The sequence below is a fragment of the Pinus tabuliformis genome, chromosome 8 (assembly GCF_031772625.1).
Source record: "Pinus tabuliformis cultivar Carrire ecotype Pingquan chromosome 8, CPIR1, whole genome shotgun sequence".
NCBI lineage: Eukaryota > Viridiplantae > Streptophyta > Pinopsida > Pinales > Pinaceae > Pinus > Pinus tabuliformis.
The window spans coordinates 1,500,093,481-1,500,104,969 of record NC_142294.1 but is presented as its reverse complement, the minus strand read 5'-3'; the positions used below and the strand labels follow the sequence as shown (position 1 = coordinate 1,500,104,969).

The window sequence follows — 11,489 nt, the reverse complement described above, 5'->3', positions numbered from 1 at the left end:
GCTGCAACACTCCCAGATTTTTGAGAAATTAATGTTTTATCGACAGACAGCTGATCTGAGTCAGATGGATCCTGTCGTACTTTCTCAATTGAACTCTGATACAAAAAACTTACCTCTTGTTCACCTTGGCCCTTTTCTGAGGTAGGTGATTTTCTCAGGCTGACTGATGATTGGCCTCTTGTATCTGTGCATGCTGCCATCTTTTGGAAATTCAAGCTTGACAAGTTCTTCATCCTTTTGGAAGTATAAAACTCCTCAACTTCCACAGATGGAGTACAATTAATTCCCTGAACTTTTGTTGTCTGTTTTGCTCTATATCTTTTTGATGGAATAATAAAAGGTGAATCATGTTCCTTATCAGATAAATGAGATATAGATCTTCTAGGTGACTCCTTTGATTCAACAACAGGTCCTTGAGAAAGTGTTAACCCCTCTAAATGACTCTTATCCTTGAGTTCCAACATATCCATTGGCACACCATGTTGCTCATTGCAATGTCGTTGTCCAAATCCTGCTAAACTCAATCTGACCAGCTTCTGCTTGAATTTCTTTGTTCTCAAACTTCCCTGTTTGTTTAAGCAAGTCCATGCAGATGCATTCACAGAACTTGGGAGTTTCTCCTCCATTGCAGTTTCATGTGTTTGAATTCGAGACTTGTGCTGGGGTATGCATTCATTTAGGCGATTAGCTGGTGAAGCTTTTGGAACCTGAAAAGACAAAAACTAACATCGTTTTAAATAAAATTAACTATGAACAAATTTTTTGGTGCCCACAATTTGCAGAAATAAATGAAACAGTGACCTTTCAAAAGGGATAGGCTCCTTAAAACATTTGCATGATTGTAACTAAGACACTGAGATTGGGATTAAAGGGAATGTAAAACCAGCAATGATGATACATGCTAGCGAACAGCCTTATTTCAATTCTACAATTTGTCGACATAAAATTATAAAGGCTGGAAATCAAATAGCATACCTTAACCTTTATGAGAGTATGAGAATGCGAACTTTGGCTTGCTCCTGTGAAATCACCCAAACTGGACCGTTTGTTTTCCCTCATGCCGTGTGGTTGGTCAAGCTTGACCTCAAAAGGTGGGCATTCCTTCTGCTTTTCCTTCTGTAATAATGGTGGGCATTCATTTTGCTTTTCCTTCTGCAAAAGAGGCTGGCATTCCATTTTCATGTTCTGGGAATTCTCACGGTTACTTTCCTTCGGATCTATATAGCTAATATATTTTTTGGCCGCTCGGTAAAGAGATGTCCGAGGTTGCCTCCTTATATCACTGTCATTCCATTTAAAACTATCCAACTCTAAGGGATTAGCATCATCCAAGGCCAACTGTTCTGCAGTACTGTGTTCCAAATCCTCCAGTGTGCGAGTAGGAGCGACAGCACATATATCTGCCATTGAACGCTTCTTCCTTGCCTTCATTTTATGTTTTGTAAACTTGGAACTTACAGTTTTCTCCTTATTTGGTTCGACAGCAAGACAGTGGTCCATGTGAGCATTTAACGCCGTGTTAGAAGTTGAGGAAAATGTTCTGCAGACTGAAAGCTTGTCTGGTATTAAATTCAGCAAGAAAACTGATCATTCTGTACATAATTTGCTATATGATCTACCTATTTACAATGCTACACATATCCTTTCATCCCCCACTGAACGTAAAAGCACCAGATGCATTTCACAGACACAAAGGCCAAAACATGTCAAACTCAAACCAGAGAACTGATCCTTCAATCTATAAAAGGTCCTTTCTATTTATTTACATGGCTGGAACGTAATAGATCTCTGACATTTTCCAGATTAGGCCTGCATGCATGCACGTTGAGAACATTATTTACTGTACAAATTGTAGATACCCATCATATCACATTTTGACAGTTACAGCCAGTCAAGCAAACGATGGGTTTTCCTGCATATATTCTCCTCTTAGTCCACATCAATAGTGCAGAGATCTGCCATAGAGAGGTCCCAGGTTCGCCTCAAGCAGTTTGATAGACATTACAAAGTTACAGATGCCCGAAGTATCACTCACCAAATAGTTGATCATCTCTTTAGAACAGAGGAGCAGTAAGTATAAATGGACATGAGAAGCCCAGCACTGAACATCTCTACCTTGAAGATCTAGCCTCAAAAAGGGAAATAAAAACCCTCTGTTTATTCTTTTTTACCTGTCCACCACAATCAATTTCTTGTCTGACAACTTAGAATCCGAACCAGAGATGCAGCAAAGCAGCTTTACAACGTTGGTATGCCTAATCTTTCCTAGAAGCTCTATCTCTGCTTGAAATCTCTTTTCTTGGACAGATCGTGGGTTCTCGTTATTCCAGATCCTTTTCACAGCAACAATATTACCATTTTCCAGTGCCACCTTGTAGACTTTGCCAGCATGTCCACTTCCAATAACATGATACTCTGTCAATCCATTCAGAATGTCTGACACTTCATGGCTTGAGAAACAGTAGTACCTGTTGCCCTTTGTTTAGAGTTGGAGTGGCTTTGCTTGGGGCATAAAAGCCAATTCCACTTTGGTAGCATTTCATTTGCCATTTTAGGAGATATTGGAAGAAAATTAACATATATTGATGGACTGAAAAGTAAAATATATTTCTCATTTTATCATCTGAGATATCGATCACCTTAGGAATCTAGATTATGTACATTTCTAAATTTCTGTCTTTAGTGAAATCTTTTGACTTTACTATGCTCTAGTCTAAATGTGCTATGAAATGGTCCTTTTCTGGCTGCTTAAAGTAGCAAGAAGGGAAACCAGTATTTTTATCCCAAAATCCAGCAAGAATCGTTTTGGTTTTGATGGAATTGCACATATCAGATGTTAATTTTTACAATCTGTTTGCAGTAGGAAGTGTTAAATTTTTACAATCTGTTTGCAGTAGAAGTGTTAAAGGGTGCCAAATCCATTTCTGCATTAAAACGAACAATTTTATTGATTCAAACTTGCAATTTTGACAAAGATTGACTGGCTCGATTTGGCTGATGGCAAACTGGAAAAGGATAAAAACATAGTGTTTAGCCTTCTTCCTTTGATATTCCCCTCAAAACCACTTTTGTGCATAACAACAATAGAGAATGACAAATGTTACTTTTGTTTTGTTTAAGTTAGTCGATTGTGAAGTGCATTTCCATGTGTGGGTTTTCGTTCTACAACTAATGCTTTTGCATGGTAACTTTGGAAGATTGTAAGTGATTTGTTTTAATATTTTCAAATCACAAATTTCGCCACTTCTCAATTACCATGTAAAACGCTGTAATTTACTTTTTATTTAAATATGAATGGTTTGGTTTTGGTTTTGTTCTTTTAATATCAAATCTACTGGTACGGGATAGTCATCGTGGTTATTGCCTTCGTCACTAGTGAGCTTTATATATGCTTGCCTATCTATAGAGATTTCTTCCTTTTAATAATCTTATCGGCCTCTCTTTGTACCTTTTGGGACAATTGCTAGTTAATAGATGTAACAAAAATACGTCGGCCTTTTCGATGATCAAACTTTGGAAAACCCCAAATATTTCCTAATACTTGTAAGAAAAAATAATTCAAGGCTCAGAACACCAATACATGCAAGTATTGAGAATTAGAGTAACACTCTTGGATTTAAGATTCAAATTCTCATTCCTCCACAATAAAAAAAGAATATACGTGTAATATATATATAGCAAAGATTTAGGAAATGTTTAAGTCCTTAGTAAATTTATTTACAGTGGTTAAAAATTATAGATTTGGGATTAGTAAAAAGCACAAATGAACTTTAAATTATAATATGAATATTTATAAACTTATTTTATTATAATAATTATTAATTATAATATGAATATTTATAAGATTATATTAACATTATTAATTATTATTTGAATAATATTGTTGTAAAAAGATTTAACTCTGGAAAGTAGTTCATTTACTGAAGTATATAAATGTGTTAAGTAAAATATTATGAGATCTTTAATTATATTTCTCAATTAATTTCTCAAATTACCAAAGAGAAAAATGTTAAAGATTTAAAAATAGAAAATTCAATTTTGTCTTTAAAACATTATTACATTTATCATATTGTAAAAATAAAAACAATAATATAGGAAAAATTATTTAATATTAAATTATTTAAAATAAATATTAAAATATATATCATAAATATATTAAAACAAATTTAAAAAAACATTACATTAATTTTATTTGATTTAAATTAAAAATAAATATAATTAAAATTCACTTAAATTTATTTTTATTTTAATAAATGAATTATAAAAATATTATTTAACAACAAAGACATTTTCTCAAATAAGAAATATCACAACCTATTACTTTATAAAACAAGTGCTGCATGCAGCCGGTAGTCCCTGCGGTAAGCGGATGACCCACCCCATTTATTAACCCAAGGAAACAAACTGCAATATTATTTAACAACAAAGACATTTTCTCAAATAAGAAATATCACAACCTATTACTTTATAAAACAAGTGCTGCATGCAGCCGGTAGTCCCTGCGGTAAGCGGATGACCCACCCCATTTATTAACCCAAGGAAACAAACTGCATTTTGTGTTTGTTGCTGCTCAAATTAGCACCTTTCGAATTTTCTAACCATGGTGACGCAGGGTAATATGGTTTGCCTTTCATTTTAGGTCAATTTGAAAGCATGGAGGTTGCCGCTGTCTATGAAGCAAACCTGTCAAATAAACCAATGCCCAATAAGTGATAAGATGCCTTAAGAGCATTTAAACCAAACCTTGTTGCTGATCTTGGACTTAGCAGATGACAATGGCTCGGCAGATTTTGCGTTTTTCTGTTGTTTTAGGGTTTTGTATGAATCCCTTTCATGCTATCTGGTTTGATGGTAATGCACTAGAAGTATTGGTTCGCATGAAATCCTTTCCAACATATAGGGTCATGTTCTATCTTTTTATTTTAGGGGAGTGACTGCATACTGTCCTAAATGCTCTCGTATTGTATTCTATTGTATGGTTGAGTCTGCTAGAGGGTTTTTGCATTTGAATGGCCAGCAGAGGGTTACTTGAAGGAACCCTTTAATTGATTGATGATAATTGTCCAATTCCATTGTGGTTGAACGAATTCTTTTTCATGGACATTTTAATCAACAGCTGCTGGAATTCTTTTTCATGGACATTTTAAATTCCATGGACATTTTAATCGACAGCTGTTGGATACATGTATATTTGGCTTATTCCTCTCCAAAGAAGAAACCATTCTGTAAAGAGACCAGAAATAGCTCATACAGTTCATTGGAGACCATATATTCATTATTCTTTGAGTAGCGTATGTGTACATCCCTTTCATCATATGCAGGATATACATCCCTTTCATCATATACATCTCTTAGCCTGATAAAGTTTGATATCAATGAGCCATGATAAGCTTTCCAGCTCTGTATGACCCTAAATTCTTTTAATAATGCATTATAGTATATTTCCATCTGTGCATACGATCATTCAAAATTTTCGATTTTCGATGTGTAGAAAGTCATTCATGTTAGGATAAAACAGTAGGGAGCATTTGATACCCTGGCATGCGAAAATTTTGAAGTGCCGAGCTCATTTCCTGACATCAGAACAAAAGGGTACAAAGCATATTATACCTTGACATACAAATTCATTTCCTGACTTAACTTGATAAAAGGGTACAAACCATTTTATGCCCGGTAAAAAGAATGGCATATAAGAACGGTTGTCATAGCCAGCAAACATATAATCTAGAGTCAAGAAAACAAGCATGTTAATTTAATAAGCATATAATCTAGAGTCAGAAAACAAGCATGTGGAAACGCAGGTTTGGAGAAAGGAAAAGCAAAACAAGCATGTGGAAACGCAGGTTTGGAGAAAGGAAAAGCAAAACAAGCATGTGGAAACACAAGTTTGGAGAAAGGAAAAGCAATCCAAGAGCACCAAAATGCACTTAGAACAAATGATGAACAATATTGTATCTATCTAGAAATTGTACACAAATTATAACCAGGGCAATGCATCAGGATATCGGAATGGGGAAAGATGGTAAGCATCCAATTAATATCGCAACAGGTTACAGTATTCGGATTTCCTAAACAGAAAACATAACAGATTGTGTGAAAGTAGCCCTAAGCCCAGACAGAGAATTCAATAACACCTCCGCAGAAATACAGATAATTTCAATCGGTATCACAAATTTAAAGACTTTTAATGACAGATTTTGCAGGCATCCGCAACTTTTACATGTAAAGGATCATTTGAATGCTAAAACAGATTGAATTGTCTAAAAGAACAGACGTGATTTATGTTTTAAAGTCGCCATACCTTCGATTTCATCGGCAAGCCCAACCACAATTGCTCTCCGAATTCGAACAAGCCCAAACCGCTGCACAGACCCGAAGCAGTGAGGGATAAAAGGTAGTGTCGGCAATAATGAAGTTCCGTCAGGATTACCCCTCTGCACGTAGACTTGACCTTGTCTTCAAACCCTGGCAATGGCCGTCAGCATTAGTGATGAGGATTTTCAAGCTTGATTATATTCAAGACCATAAAATCCATAAGCGGCGCTGACAGTGTAGAAGAGACTAAAATCCTGAGCATGACTTATTATATTTCATTATAACATCTCATCTAACTCATCATTGGGTATAGGCTTCATCCTAGGCAGTTTTCATTTCTAGAGACCACATGTCCGGAACAACATCCTTAATAGTCTCGAGCAAGCAGAATTTAACAACCTGCAAAAGATTGAGATCAAAACAAATCATCAGCATTTAGAGGCCATTTAGCTGCACGGCCAAAATTTGTCCATTTCATGCAGAGTCGAACGCTGATGTCATTAAACTTCACGAAATCTTGCAAATTTCAGTATATTCTAAGCATTCTAGGGACGTACCTTAAGAGACAAATTTGTTGCTATAATTTAAGTTTCTCTTAGTCTTTACTCTAACTTAACAAAAATATCATTCTTTACGAAATGGGCTTAGTTTTTAAATCAAATTAACGAAAAAACCCTTCATGAGATTTTGCTCTGCACTTACATCAAAATGTTCATCAAGTACTCCATATTTAAAATGAAGCTTCCCCATGTCCTTGACGTTTGATTCTGAGAATGTTGTCGTTCCTTTCTCTCGTAGTTCAACGACAGATTCACAAGTCTGCAATATCATAACAGTAAGATTCATGTTGTTATCCCTACTTTATACCAGAGAGAAGAGTACATGTTGTTGTATTCTACATTCGGGTCTATATCTACTTAAAGTTGATCAAAGCCAGTCATATGCCATGACTGAAATGTGAAAAAAAAGAAACACGATCCCAACAAAGGTAAAGATATAATACAAGGATACAGTAGTCAAGAAACAAATGCAGAGACATAAACAATTAGTAAGAATTAGCATCCTTTCAACAAAGCTTCTTAGGTGCAGTGACAGACTCTGAAGCACTGTTGAACATATATTTGTTCTTGCTGCAGTGCTTCTTAGATGCAAAGAAAGAATTTGTCTCTGCATGTAAGAAGCCCTCCTGAACTTTTCGTTTGTGGTTTTATTTCTTTACTGCTGTGTCTGAGCAATAGATCCATGCGATATTTTTTTGTACAGTGTATATATTGCACAGGTACTATAGTGAAGAAACATATGCAAAACAGAAACAGTTACAACAATAATTAATATAGGTCTAGGAGTGCTTCTTCGATGCAGAAAGGGTCTTTGTCACTGCATCTAAGAAGCACTATTGAACATATAATACTTCTTCCTGTAACTGTTTCTGTCTCTGCATATCATGTTTCTTTACTTCTGTGTCTGTGAAAGATAGACCATTTACAAAAAAGCCAAAATCCCAACACAGGCAAGAATCTATTGCACAGACATAGTAGTAAAAAGCAAAACTAGAGACAAAAATAAATTACAGCAACAATTAATATCTCTTCAGCAGTGATTCTCAAATGCAAAGACAGAGTATTTAATCCCTGAATACGAGAACCCCTGCCGAACAGATAGTTCTTCTGGTCTCTAGATTTGGTTCTTTAATATTGTCTGTGCGATAGACACTTGCCTGTGTTGGAATTGTGGTTTTTTCGACACGGTCAGAAATCCATTCGAATATGAGAATACAATGTGTTATAGAATTAGAAGCAACACATATCCACCAATACCCCTGTCTATTTCGTTATAATGCCAGTCTGGCCTCGTCTAGAATGCATATAGCTTGGATATTTGTTTCCTTAGTTCTGTTACATATTGTAATTCGGTATGAAAGTGGGCTGCTGTTTTGTTTTTTTAAAACAGAAGCAAATTTAAACTTTATATAAATAATTCTGGCTACACTCATTGACAATAATCTTAATAAAACTTACTATTTTGAAAACTGGAATAAGTCTTACCATTTTGAAAACTGTGATAGCATGCGCCTTGAGCTTTGCATTCTTTTCGATTGGGACGTCAGTATCATGTAAAAACGAGAATAGCCGTTTGGCTGAAGGTGCAATCTCAAACACTCTGTAACCAAATAAACGTTTTGCATTACTCAATGGCTTTTTATTGTTTTATGGAAGAAGATTTGCTGAAGGGAACACACAGATTGCCGCGATTGCTAATACAAAATTACGTGGACGCGTTCGTTACTGCTCGATGCTCAACACTCCTGAATTTCCCATTGCTCACTACCTGAAAAATCATTGCCATTAATAATTCAATGGTCAAGGAAAATTATATTAGACGTGTTTTTGTAATTACCTGCAGTTGATCTCCCAAATTGATGACAAAGGCGTTAGCTATGGGTTCTACAGAAACCCATTTTCCATTTTTGAGTACTTGCAAGCCATTAACATCGCCTTGCATTAGAACAGTGATGCCACTTGCGTCTGAATGGCCTGTTAAACCAAGGGTAAGATCTGGGTTTGGGCATGGAGGATAGTAATTGACAGTCATAGCTTGGCTGTGTTTTCCAAAAATTCTATTCAAGTAATCAGAGCTGAGACCTAGAGCTTCAGAAATGGAAGCCAGCAGTCTTAGAACCAGTGCTCTCACTTCTATAGCATATTTACTTGCAATTTCTCTGTAACAAAGGAATAGACAAAATAAATTTTCGGTTTTTATTGAGCTAACCCTCTATAGCATATTTACTTACAATTTCTCTGTAACAAAGGAATAGACAAAATAAATTTTCTGTTTTTATTGAGCTAACCCCTTATCTGTTATTTCAAGGGTTTTATGTAAATTTGTAAATGATTACCTGTAAGCTGCAGGCTTTTCAGGCCAAGAGCCTATCACTTCTTCCAGAGGATGACATGGATGCACCAGATAATCTCTCCAATTAAGGACTTTTTCTTTGCCAATATTGAAGCTTGGTGAAAGCCGAACACTCTGCGTTGGGTCCTCTGAGTAGAGGCATGCTCGGTCTTCCACAGGCATTTCGAAGAATCCCTTGGCAATTCCCATCATATGGTTCACAATCTGGTACCAACAATATATTAGAAAACCTAAATTCGATGAAGTATTATGCATATCTGAAAAACCTCCACAACAAAAGCATGCAAAACCTTTGTTGTTTTCTGAGGTGGCAGGTGGCTTTGCGGTGCCAACCAAACATGGCAGATGGCACGTCCCTGGAGCATCCACCGTACTTTATAAAATAATTTCCGGAACCTTATTACTTTGCATAAAATAACTTGATCGGCCTTTGTTTTAAAACACTTAGGATAAAATAACTTACACAGGCAGGCAAGGCCGACAATAAGACCTCCAAATAAAAACATTGGATAAAAATTGGTTGAGCCGGACATTTTTTTTAAAACATAGGTTTAACCTCAAATGTACGAGTAATATTATTCGGTCAAAGTGAATTAATAAGAAGTCAACAATCGATCGATTGCTATAGTCCAGGCAGGGACTAATAATATCCTTGGTTAAAAAAAACAAAGAGTACTTAAAAACCTAAATAACAATTGTTAGGGTGTATATTTTATGGTTACTCTCCTTTATTTGAAATTTGACATATCATCGAAAACAAAAAGTATACCATATAAATGGTATCAAATTAGTAATATATTAAACTAGAAATAGAATGGCATAAAGGGATTTTAGTTTAAAAATTATGATTTTTTAAACATTTGATAGATCCATATTAAAAAGGATTAAGATGAATATAATATGGTATTAATAAAATTTATGTTTAAATAAATTATAATTAATTTTGATATAATTTTGTTCACCTATGCAGATTGATAATAGTAATAAAGTTTAACACAATTTATGAATCAAAGTAGAAAGAAATTTAAATGAATATAATGGATTATGATAATTTTTTAAAATAGCATAAATAATTAATAAAAATGGTAAGAAACACAAATGAAATTTAAATTATAATATGAATATGTATAAGTTTATTTTATTATAATAATTATTAATTATTATTTTAATAATATTGTTATAATTTTTTTTTTAGCTTTCTAGAATAGCTCATTTGATAATGTATATAAACGTGTTAAGCAAAATGTTATAAGATCTCTGATTGCATCTCTAATTGATTGCCTAAATCGCCAATTCAATTAATTGTTGGCAAAAAGTGGATTTTATCTCGAAAAGACTATTTTTATTGTTATTGATCATAATGTAAAACTAAAGACAATGTTATAAGGAAATTTATTTAATATTAAATTGTTTAAAATAAATATTAAAATTTATCATATTAATAATATATTAAAACAAATTTAAAAAAACATAACATTACATTAAATTTTATTTAAATTTTAATTGATTTAATAAATAAATAAATATAATTAAAATCACTTTAAATTTGTTTTTATTTAAATAAATAAATTATAAAATATTATTTAAATTTTAATTGATTTAATAAATAAATAAATATAATTAAAATCACTTTAAATTTGTTTTTATTTAAATAAATAAATTATAAAATATTATTTAAAAGCAATAAAGATATTTTTCTAATAAATGAATTATAAAATATTATTTAAAAACAATAAAGATATTTTTCCAAATAAACAATATCACAACGTATTACTTTCTAAAATAGCATCTCTTGGTCCAAAAAACAAAAAAGTACTAGAAAACATAAATAATTAATTCTGGAATATTTTATTTTTACTCTCTTTACCTCAAATTTTAAGTATTATCCAAACCTAAAATTAAATATAAAAAATACTAGAGAACCCAAATAACTAATTCTGGTATATTTTAGGTTTACTCTCTTTTATTTCAAATTTGGCGTCTAATCAAAACCTAAAATTTTCAAATTTGAGGTATTACCTAAACCTAAAAATATACTATATAAATGGTATCAAATTAGTAATATATTAAACTAACTATACAGTTGGTCAAACTAAATTAGTAATATATTAAAGTGAAAATAAAAATTTAATTATTTAAGTTTAAAATTATATATAAATAAGGTTAATAATAAATTTTATTTTATTTAGTCAAAATTCTTAATTCTTAATTTATTATATGTTTGAAAATTAAATACAACTTATGATATGGTACAGGTGGAA

General features: G+C 33.1%; 1 protein-coding gene across 2 annotated transcripts; it reads right to left on the bottom strand.

Moving 5' to 3' along the window:
- Positions 1-6,141: 6,141 nt before the first annotated feature.
- On the bottom strand, positions 6,142-9,440 carry LOC149241527 (protein DMR6-LIKE OXYGENASE 1-like). Of its 2 annotated transcripts, XM_089367538.1 has the most exons (4): positions 8,585-8,676; positions 8,361-8,475; positions 7,018-7,134; positions 6,142-6,714 (listed from the first exon to the last, which is right to left on the bottom strand). In XM_089367538.1, exons 1-4 carry the CDS (start codon positions 8,659-8,661, stop codon positions 6,637-6,639), a joined length of 387 nt encoding a protein of 128 aa, XP_089223664.1. In that variant the 5' UTR covers positions 8,662-8,676; the 3' UTR covers positions 6,142-6,636. The 2 variants fall into 2 exon arrangements, with proteins under 2 accessions (XP_089223664.1, XP_089223663.1); XM_089367537.1 differs by lacking the exons at positions 6,142-6,714; positions 7,018-7,134; positions 8,585-8,676 and adding exons at positions 8,713-9,034; positions 9,212-9,440 and having other exon boundaries at positions 8,375-8,475.
- Between the last annotated feature and the right edge of the window lie 2,049 nt (positions 9,441-11,489).

What these genes read in the sequence shown, in the direction of transcription:
- LOC149241527 (XM_089367537.1), bottom strand. Translation starts at nt 9,420, where the DNA reads ATGATGGGAATTGCCAAGGGATTCTTCGAAATGCCTGTGGAAGACCGA. An exon ending in GAAAAGCCTGCAGCTTACAG is followed by an intron (nt 9,035 to 9,211) that starts GTAATCATTTAC and finishes CCTTTGTTACAG; the next exon opens with AGAAATTGCAAGTAAATATG.